Source organism: Cyclopterus lumpus, chromosome 4, assembly GCF_009769545.1.
Source record: "Cyclopterus lumpus isolate fCycLum1 chromosome 4, fCycLum1.pri, whole genome shotgun sequence".
NCBI classification, from domain to species: domain Eukaryota; kingdom Metazoa; phylum Chordata; class Actinopteri; order Perciformes; family Cyclopteridae; genus Cyclopterus; species Cyclopterus lumpus.
Genome location: NC_046969.1, coordinates 26,678,872 through 26,690,495, shown reverse-complemented (window position 1 = coordinate 26,690,495; position 11,624 = coordinate 26,678,872). Strand labels below are relative to the sequence as shown.

At 42.1% G+C, this 11,624-nt stretch overlaps 1 protein-coding gene across 1 annotated transcript; it reads left to right on the top strand.

Moving 5' to 3' along the window:
* Positions 1–163: 163 nt before the first annotated feature.
* Positions 164–10,473, top strand: plcxd1 (phosphatidylinositol-specific phospholipase C, X domain containing 1). Its single transcript, XM_034530262.1, has 6 exons — positions 164–292; positions 5,355–5,497; positions 5,603–5,731; positions 7,110–7,265; positions 8,303–8,483; positions 9,707–10,473. The coding sequence occupies exons 1-6, from the start codon at positions 184–186 to the stop codon at positions 9,949–9,951; spliced, it is 963 nt and encodes a 320-aa protein (XP_034386153.1). The 5' UTR covers positions 164–183; the 3' UTR covers positions 9,952–10,473.
* Positions 10,474–11,624: the final 1,151 nt, after the last annotated feature.

Genomic DNA, 11,624 nt, shown 5'->3' with positions numbered 1-11,624 from the left:
TCCTGTATTGTGTCAGCCAAATATGACCTTATAAGGCAACAGACCTGATAATTACTATTCATATTATTAATATGAATAATAATTGTGATATGGTAATGATTATATTATAAAACTCATGAGAATAATAATGATGAAGTGAAAGCTATTAATATCAATCTGAATGTGTGTCCATTGAGGCTCGTCATGTCCTCGGGGTCCTCAGTGAGTCTGGGGGAGCTGCCCATGGAGAGCTGGATGTCTCACCTGCCCAGCGCCCTGTGGGACACGCCCCTGTGCCACCTGGCCATCCCAGGTAGGAAGCCTCATCGCAGCCACGACACAGCGAGTGGATCATATCATATATACAAAATACATTCTTATGTCAACAAACACATGTAAACACAACATCAGTGAAAATGATCACGGTCTGTACATCATTATGAGGAATCGATACCATATTAACCATCGTATTAATAACTCATTGTAGCATTAACCATAATATTATTAACTCATAGTATTAATAACTCATAGTAGTAATAACTCATTGTATCATTAACCGTAGTATTAATAACTCATAGTATTAATAACTCATAGTATCATTAACTCATTGTATCAATAACTCATAGTATTATTAACTCATAGTATCAATAACTCATAGTATTATTAACTCATTGTATTAATAACTCATAGTATTAATAACTCATTGTATCATTAACCATAGTATTAATAACTCATAGTATCATTAACTCATAGTATCATTAACTCATAGTATCAATAACTCATAGTATTATTAACTCATAGTATCAATAACTCATAGTATTATTAACTCATTGTATTAATAACTCATTGTATCATTAACCATAGTATTAATAACTCATAGTATTAATAACTCATAGTATCATTAACTCATAGTATTAATAACTCATAGTAGTAATAACTCATTGTATCATTAACCGTAGTATTAATAACTCATAGTATTAATAACTCATAGTATCATTAACTCATAGTATCAATAACTCATAGTATTATTAACTCATAGTATCAATAACTCATAGTATTATTAACTCATTGTATTAATAACTCATAGTATTAATAACTCATTGTATCATTAACCATAGTATTAATAACTCATAGTATCATTAACTCATAGTATCATTAACTCATAGTATCAATAACTCATAGTATTATTAACTCATAGTATCAATAACTCATAGTATTATTAACTCATTGTATTAATAACTCATTGTATTAATAACTCAGTGTAAATGTATCTTGGCTGCTATTGAAGGCTCAAAGCCTGATGAAGATTCTCTCTTCATTTGCTTCTCTTTAGTTTATTTGCATGTGTTTGAGCCTCCAGGGCTACTACGCTAATGCTACTCCTCTAATGCTACTCCTCTAATGCTGCTACTCTAAAGCTACTACGCTAATGCTACTCCTCTAATGCTACTACGCTAATGCTACTCCTCTAATGCTACTCCTCTAATGGTACTCCTCTAATGCTGCTACGCTAATGCTTCTCCTCTAATGCTACTACTCTAATGCTACTCCTCTAATGCTGCTCCTCTAATGCTACTACGCTAATGCTACTCCTCTAATGCTACTCCTCTAATGCTGCTACTCTAATGCTACTCCTCTAATGCTGATACGCTAATGCTGCTCCTCTAATGCTACTACTCTAATGCTACTCCTCTAATGCTGCTCCTCTAATGCTACTACGCTAATGCCACTACTCTAATGCTACTACTCTAATGCTACTCCTCTAATGCTACTCCTCTAATGCTACTCCTCTAATGCTGCTCCTCTAATGCTACTACTCTAATGCTACAACTCTAATGCTGCTCCTCTAATGCTACTACTCTAATGCTGCTCATCTAATGCTACTACTCTAATTCTACTCTAATGCTACTCCTCTAATGCTACTCCTCTAATGCTGCTACTCTAAAGCTACTACTCTAATGCTGCTCATCTAATGCTACTCCTCTAATGCTACTCCTCTAATGCTACTACTCTAATGCTACTCCTCTAATGCTACTACTCTAATGTTGCTCCTCTAATGCTACTCCTCTAATGCTACTCCTCTAATGCTGCTCCTCTAATGCTACTACTCTAATTCTACAACTCTAATGCTGCTCCTCTAATGCTACTCCTCTAATGCTGCTCCTCTAATGCTACTACTCTAATGCTGCTCATCTAATGCTACTACTCTAATTCTACTCTAATGCTACTCCTCTAATGCTACTCCTCTAATGCTGCTACGCTAATGCTTCTCCTCTAATGCTACTACTCTAATGCTACTCCTCTAATGCTGCTCCTCTAATGCTACTACGCTAATGCTACTCCTCTAATGCTACTCCTCTAATGCTGCTACTCTAATGCTACTCCTCTAATGCTGATACGCTAATGCTGCTCCTCTAATGCTACTACTCTAATGCTACTCCTCTAATGCTACTACGCTAATGCCACTACTCTAATGCTGCTCCTCTAATGCTACTACTCTAATGCTACAACTCTAATGCTGCTCCTCTAATGCTACTACTCTAATGCTGCTCATCTAATGCTACTACTCTAATTCTACTCTAATGCTACTCCTCTAATGCTACTCCTCTAATGCTGCTACTCTAAAGCTACTACTCTAATGCTGCTCATCTAATGCTACTCCTCTAATGCTACTCCTCTAATGCTACTACTCTAATGCTACTCCTCTAATGCTACTACTCTAATGTTGCTCCTCTAATGCTACTCCTCTAATGCTACTCCTCTAATGCTGCTCCTCTAATGCTACTACTCTAATTCTACAACTCTAATGCTGCTCCTCTAATGCTACTCCTCTAATGCTGCTCCTCTAATGCTACTACTCTAATGCTGCTCATCTAATGCTACTACTCTAATTCTACTCTAATGCTACTCCTCTAATGCTACTCCTCTAATGCTGCTACTCTAAAGCTACTACTCTAATGCTGCTCCTCTAATGCTACTCCTCTAATGCTACTCCTCTAATGCTACTACTCTAATGCTGCTCCTCTAATGCTACTCCTCTAATGCTACTCCTCTAATGCTGCTCCTCTAATGCTACTACTCTAATGCTACAACTCTAATGCTGCTCCTCTAATGCTACTCCTCTAATGCTGCTCATCTAATGCTACTACTCTAATTCTACTCTAATGCTGCTCCTCTAATGCTGCTACTCTAAAGCTACTACTCTAATGCTGCTCCTCTAATGCTGCTCCTCTAATGCTACTCCTCTAATGCTACTCCTCTATTGCTACTCCTATAATGCTGCTCCTCTAATGCTACTCCTCTAATGCTACTACTCTAATGCTACTACTCTAATTCTGCTCCTCTAATGCTACTCCTCTAATGGTACTCCTCTAATGCTACTACTCTAATTCTACTCTAATGCTGCTCCTCTAATGCTGCTACTCTAAAGCTACTACTCTAATGCTGCTCCTCTAATGGTACTCCTCTAATGCTACTCCTCTAATGCTACAACTCTAATGCTGCTCCTCTAATGCTACTCCTCTAATGCTGCTCATCTAATGCTACTACTCTAATTCTACTCTAATGCTGCTCCTCTAATGCTGCTACTCTAAAGCTACTACTCTAATGCTGCTCCTCTAATGGTACTCCTCTAATGCTACTCCTCTAATGCTGCTCCTCTAATGCTACTACTCTAATGCTACTCCTCTAATGCTACTCCTCTAATGGTACTCCTCTAATGCTGCTCCTCTAATGCTACTCCTCTAATGCTACTCCTCTAATGCTACTCCTCTAATGCTACTACTCTAATGCTACTCCTCTAATGTTGCTCCTCTAATGCTGCTCCTCTAATGCTGCTCCTATAATGCTGCTCCTCTAATGCTGCTCCTCTAATGCTACTCCTCTAATGCTACTCCTCTAATGCTGCTCCTCTAATGCTGCTCCTCTAATGCTACTCCTCTAATGCTACTCCTATAATGCTGTTCCTCTAATGCTACTCCTCTAATGCTGCTACTCTAATGATGCTCCTCTAATGCTACTCCTCTAATGCTACTACTCTAATGCTACTACTCTAATGCTACTCCTCTAATGCTACTCCTCTAATGTTGCTCCTCTAATGCTGCTCCTCTAATGCTGCTCCTCTAATGCTGCTCCTCTAATGCTGCTCCTCTAATGCTACTCCTCTAATGCTGCTCCTCTAATGCTGCTCCTCTAATGCTACTCCTCTAATGCTACTCCTATAATGCTGTTCCTCTAATGCTACTCCTCTAATGCTGCTACTCTAATGATGCTCCTCTAATGCTACTCCTCTAATGCTACTCCTATAATGCTACTCCTATAATGCTGTTCCTCTAATGCTACTCCTCTAATGCTGCTACTCTAATGATGCTCCTATAATGCTGCTCCTCTAATGCTACTCCTCTAATGCTGCTCCTCTAATTATGCTCCTCTAATGCTACTGCTCTAATGCTGCTACTCTAATGCTGCTCCTCTAATGCTGCTCCTCTAATGCTACTCCTCTAATGCTACTCCTCTAATGGTACTCCTCTAATGCTGCTTCTCTAATGCTACTCCTCTAATGCTGCTCCTATAATGCTGCTCCTCTAATGCTACTCCTCTAATGCTACTCCTATAATGCTGTTCCTCTAATGCTACTCCTCTAATGCTTTTACTCTAATGATGCTCCTCTAATGCTGTTCCTCTAATGCTACTCCTCTAATGGTACTCCTCTAATGCTGCTCCTCTAATGCTACTCCTCTAATGCTGCTCCTCTAATGCTACTCCTCTAATGCTACTCCTCTAATGCTACTCCTATAATGCTACTCCTATAATGCTGTTCCTCTAATGCTACTCCTCTAATGCTGCTACTCTAATGATGCTCCTCTAATGCTACTCCTCTAATGCTACTCCTCTAATGCTACTCCTCTAATGCTACTCCTCTAATGCTACTCCTATAATGCTACTCCTATAATGCTGTTCCTCTAATGCTACTCTTCTAATGCTGCTACTCTAATGCTGCTCCTATAATGCTGCTCCTCTAATGCTACTCCTCTAATGCTACTCCTCTAATGCTACTCCTCTAATGCTACTCCTATAATGCTACTCCTATAATGCTGCTCCTCTAATGCTACTGCTCTAATGATGCTCCTCTAATGCTCCTCTAATGCTCCTCTAATGCTACTGCTCTAATGCTGCTACTCTAATGCTGCTCCTCTAATGCTACTCCTCTAATGCTGCTCCTCTAATGCTACTCCTCTAATGCTGCTACTCTAATGATGCTCCTCTAATGCTCCTCTAATGCTACTCCTCTAATGCTGCTCCTCTAATGCTACTGCTCTAATGATGCTCCTCTAATGCTCCTCTAATGCTCCTCTAATGCTCCTCCTCTTTGTTAGGCAGCCATAATGCCATAACCTACTGTCTGGATATGGATGACGGGTCCCCGGTGGACCTCACCCAGCCAGACCTGCTTCAGAAGATGGACAGATACATGAAGCCTTTCATTCGCCCCTTTGTGTACAAGTGGGCGATCACCCAGGTAATGAACACACTCGTCTCACTCACTGTTAACGACCCGGACCTGGACCTGGACCTGGACCTGGACCCGGACCCGGTGTGACGAGTCCACCCCGTGTTTTCACAGGAGTACACTATCAAGCAGCAGCTGGACTCGGGGGTCAGATATTGTGACCTGAGGATTGCACAGCGGCCCAACGACAGCTCCACCGAGCTGTACTTTTACCACGGAGTCTACAGCACGCTCAGTGTGGAGGTGAGGCCCTGACACACACACACACACACGCACACACACACACACGCACACACGCACGCACGCACGCACGCACACACACAGTCACATACACACACACACACATACACACACACACACACACACGCACGCACACACGCACGCAGTCACATACACACACACACATACACACACACACACGCACACACACGCACGCAGTCACATACACACACACACATACACACACACGCACACATACACACACACGCACACAGACACATACACAGACACACACACACACGCACATACACATACACACACATACACACGCATACACACACACACGCACATACACACACACACATACAAACACACACGCACACACACACACAGACACACACACACGCACACACACACACACGCACACACACACACGCACACACACGCACGCACGCACGCACGCACACACACAGTCACATACACACACACACACACACACGCACGCACGCACACACGCACGCAGTCACATACACACACACACATACACGCACACATACACACACACGCACACATACACACACACGCACACAGACACATACACAGACACACACACACACGCACATACACATACACACACATACACACGCATACACACACACACACACATACAAACACACACGCACACACACACACAGACACACACACACACAGACACACACACACGCACATACACACATACACGCACACACACACACAGACACACACACACGCATACACACTCACACGCACATACACACACACACACACATACACACACACGCACAGACACACACACACGCACATACACACACACACATGCACGCACCAAACAGACACGCGCACATACACACACACACATACAAACACACACGTATACACACACACACACCTGCAAACACACACAGACACAGACACACACGCATACACACACACACACACGCACACACACACATGCACATACACACACACGCACACACACACACAGACACACAAACACGCACATACACACACACATACACACACACACGCACACACACACATGCACATACACACACACGCACACACACACACAGACACACACACACGCACATACACACACACATACACACACACACGCACACACAGACACACACACACGCATACACACTCACACGCACATACACACGCACACACACACGCACAGACACACACACACGCACATACACACACACATACACGCACCAAACAGACACACACACTCGCGTCACTTGTCGTGCGTCACAGACTTCCATCACACGCCACCTGGTGTGAGTCCGGACCAGGTACCTGAACCCGGTTCTGATCCGAGCTCAACCCGTGCAGACTAACTTTCCTCCGTCCTCAGAGCGTTCTCGTGGAGATACGAGAGTGGCTGGACGCTCGTCCCAGAGAGGTGGTCATCCTCTCCTTCAGCCACTTCCTGGGCCTGAGCCAGGACCTCCACCTGCTGCTGCTCGCCACCATACGGGACGTCTTCACCTCCAGACTCTGCCCGAAGACGGTACGCGAGGACCGGTCACGACCCGCGCGTTGGTTCTGGGCACTGAATACTTTGTGTTGGTTTCTGTGCATCCATCCGCCCAAAGAAATAGTCCCAACAGGGTTCAGTTCATTCTCTCGCAGACATTTTTGAGCCCGTTATGAAAACTTTCTGCAGACGTTGACTGAGGGAATTACCCACAATTCATAGCAACGTGACCGTAAACACAGGTTGACCAGTGGAGGCTGGAGGCACGCTGTGAGTTCAGGCTGATATATTATATTTACACAGAAAACAAAAGGATTAAAGATGGAACACGTGAAAGCAGACATTTAATTAAATTAAATTATTGGAGCTGTTTTTGACAAAAAAGAGGGAAAAGATTCTTTAACAGTCACATGACCAGTGTGGTCACATGGTGAGTGTAGACAGGTAGTCACATGACCAGTGTGGTCACATGGTGAGTGTAGACAGGTAGTCACATGACCAGTGTGGTCACATGGTGAGTGTAGACAGGTAGTCACATGACCAGTGTGGTCACATGGTCAGTGTGGTCACATGGTGAGTTTAGACAGGTAGTCACATGGTCAGTGTGGTCACATGGTCAGTGTGGTCACATGGTGAGTTTAGACAGGTGGTCACATGGTCAGGTGGTCACATGACCAGTGTGGTCACATGGTCAGTGTGGTCACATGGTGAGTGTAGACAGGTGGTCACATGACCAGTGTGGTCACATGGTGAGTGTAGACAGGTGGTCACATGACCAGTGTGGTCACATGGTCAGTGTGGTCACATGGTGAGTGTAGACAGGTGGTCACATGACCAGTGTGGTCACATGGTGAGTGTAGACAGGTGGTCACATGACCAGTGTGGTCACATGGTGAGTGTAGACAGGTGGTCACATGACCAGTGTGGAGCACAGGTATCAGACCAGAGAGTAAACCCAATGAGTCTCAGTCCTGAACAGACAGTCGAGTCCAAAGTTCTGTTTTTAATCTTCTTGATGAATCCCTGTGAGGAGAATCGTAGAATGACGTCTGCCCCGTATCGTCTTCCAGGAGGCGTTGACCCTCAGAGACCTGTGGTCTTCGGGCCACAGCGTGGTCGTGTCCTACGAACACGACCTCTCCAGCTGCCACGCTGACCTCTGGCCTCACATCCCGTACTGGTGGGCCAACAAGTGCAAAGCCGAGGCTCTCATCGAGGAGTTTGAACACAGGAAGCAGCACGGCAGGCCGGGTAATATACTTATTACATATTATTATTATTATATATATACACAGGAAGCAGCACGGCAGGCCGGGTAATATACTTATTACATAATATTATTATTATTATTATATATATACACAGGAAGCAGCACAGCAGGCCGGGTAATATACTTATTACATAATATTATTATTATTATTATTATATATATACACAGGAAGCAGTACAGCAGGCCGGGTAATATACTTATTACATATTATTATTATTATTATTATTATATATATACACACACAGGAAGCAGCACGGCAGGCCGGGTAATGTACTTATTACATATTATGATTATTATTATTATATATATATATATACACAGGAAGCAGCACGGCAGGCCGGGTAATATACTTATTACATATTATTATTATTATTATTATTATTATATATATACACAGGAAGCAGCACAGCAGGCCGGGTAATATACTTATTACATATTATTATTATTATTATTATTATATATATACACAGGAAGCAGCACAGCAGGCCGGGTAATATACTTATTACATATTATTATTATTATTATTATTATATATATATACACAGGAAGCAGCAAGGCAGGCCGGGTAATATACTTATTACATATTATTATTATTATTATTATTATATATATACACAGGAGCTCATATTACATACATCAGCATGAGAGTCATCTATTTCTTCTGCCGTCCACACATTATTTTCCAAAATTGTGCAACTTTGTAAAAGAAAATGTTAAATTGTGGACGCAATGACAAATCTGTCAGAGAGAAAAAGACTTAATAAAACGTAATAAAGGTGAAAACATTGTTGGTTTGTGGACGTTTTGAAGCCTCGAGTTCGGAGTTTTGGCCGTCGCCATCTTGTTTTTTTTGCAACCAGTGAACAGGAAGTGACATCTTCTGTACGAATGATTTATTTAGTAAATTATGGTCCATTTAAACCATAAAGCAGGGTATGCTTTAGGAGCGGAGCTACAAGGTGATTGACAGGTCGACCACCAGAGACGTGTACGTCGTCTCTACGTCCCTCCTCCTCAGTCACTTCACTGGTTGCAAAAAAACCAAGATGGCGACGGCCAAAACGCCGAACACGAGGCTTCAAAACGTCCACAAACCAACGAGAGACGTCACCACGTCTACGTCCTCTTCTCACATTCAGTCTGTGCTCTTCTCGTATTCCACTTTTTGAATTTTAATTTTTTGACTTTTTAAAATGTGTTTCAGGAGGTTTCTTCGTCACAGGAATCAACCTGACGGGGGACCTGAAGTACATCTGCACCCACCCGACCGAGTCCCTGAAGGACTTGGTGACGTCCACGTACCCGGCGCTGCTGAGCTGGGTCAAGGAGCAGACCCCCGGCTCCCGGCTCGGCTCGCTCAACATCATCGCCGGGGACTTCGTCGGCGAGAGCCAGTTCGTGGCCGCCGTCGTCACGCTGAACGAGAAACTACTGCAGCGCTCCTCGTGAATCACAGCATGAGCTTGTTTTGAGACGCCGTTAAAGTACTTGAATTATTCGTTTGGATATTATAAATGCACTTATCTGGAGGCGGTTAAACGTACATTTCATTCTTTGAGAACTGTATTTGGACCTGCACTGTTTACATTTAGTTCACTAGTTATGCAACGTACTGTATTGGTTTATGTTCTGGTGACCAGCAATAATAACACAACTAATCTCACCTGACACTCTGGAAGAGGAAGCACAAGCGACGAAGGAGCACATACGATTGTACTATACACACTTTTATAAGAAGGACATGTCAAGTTTCACCTATACACACGTATTTATCCATAGAGAATGTAGACAACACATCAAACTTATGCAAAAATGCATGGACATTTTATTTGCATGAACCCAACCGCGACTGTTTTCCTTATGATAGTGACTTGAGCCAACAGGTGAGACCTTGTTTCAGAACAGTGCTGCACCGCTGTGCCTGTGGAGGTGATGCTTTTACAATAAACATGAGCATTTCTAAGCAACGCGCTGTCACTTTATTCACCGTACAAATCAATGGAACGGGACGATGTGAAAATGTCACAATCATTATCCTGATTATCATCAAAATACGCTTCAAATGTCCCTAAAACACACAGAAAGGTCTTGAGCTGTAGCGTGTTAGCTCTGCTATCCAGTTTAAAGATGATGTCACTTCCTGTGAGACCAGACTGTCAAGGTGAGCAACAGGAAGGGAAATGTTCATACTGATGGCCGTTAAATGTCAATCAATCACATTCAATTCACTGTTTCTATTATGCTCCAACTGCTGCCATCCTTATTGTCAGTTTATTTATGTTATTGCTTTACATTGACATTAAATATATGAAAAATTATATATATTAAAAATGAATTAAACACCTTTAAAAAAGGATGAATTCATTCCATTTGCCAATGTTTCCTATCGCCTTCTATCACACCGTTTGAACAAATCCACAACAGTCAAATCTGAAAGTGTTATCGTTACTCTGAGGTACTAAGTTGTTATTTTGAAATACTAAGTAGTTACTCTGAGATACTAAGTAGTTACTTTGAGATGCTAAGTAGTTACTCAGATACTAAGTAGTTACTTTGAGATACTAAGTAGTTACTCAGATACTAAGTAGTTACTTTGAGATGCTAAGTAGTTACTCTGAGATACTAAGTAGTTACTCTGAGGTACTAAGTAGTTACTTTGAGATGCTAAGTAGTTACTTTGAGATACTAAGTAGTTACTCTGAGATACTAAGTAGTTACTCTGAGATACTAAGTAGTTACTTTGAGATGCTAAGTAGTTACTTTGAGATACTAAGTAGTTACTCTGAGATGCTAAGTAGTTACTTTGAGATACTAAGTAGTTACTTTGAGATGCTAAGTAGTTACTTTGAGATACTAAGTAGTTACTCTGAGATACTAAGTAGTTACTTTGAGATGCTAAGTAGTTACTTTGAGATACTAAGTAGTTACTTTGAGATACTAAGTAGTTACTCTGAGATACTAAGTAGTTACTTTGAGATGCTAAGTAGTTACTCTGATATATTAAGTAGTTACTCTGAGATACTAAGTAGTTACTTTGAGATGCTAAGTAGTTACTCTGAGATACTAAGTAGTTACTTTGAGATACTAAGTAGTTACTTTGAGATACTAAGTAGTTACTCTGA

Coding starts and splice junctions, on each gene's coding strand:
- plcxd1 (XM_034530262.1), top strand. CDS start 184: ATGTCCTCGGGGTCCTCAGTGAGTCTGGGGGAGCTGCCCATGGAGAGC. Junction 293..5,354: donor GTGCCACCTGGCCATCCCAG/GTAGGAAGCCTC, acceptor CCTCTTTGTTAG/GCAGCCATAATGCCATAACC. Junction 5,498..5,602: donor ACAAGTGGGCGATCACCCAG/GTAATGAACACA, acceptor GTGTTTTCACAG/GAGTACACTATCAAGCAGCA.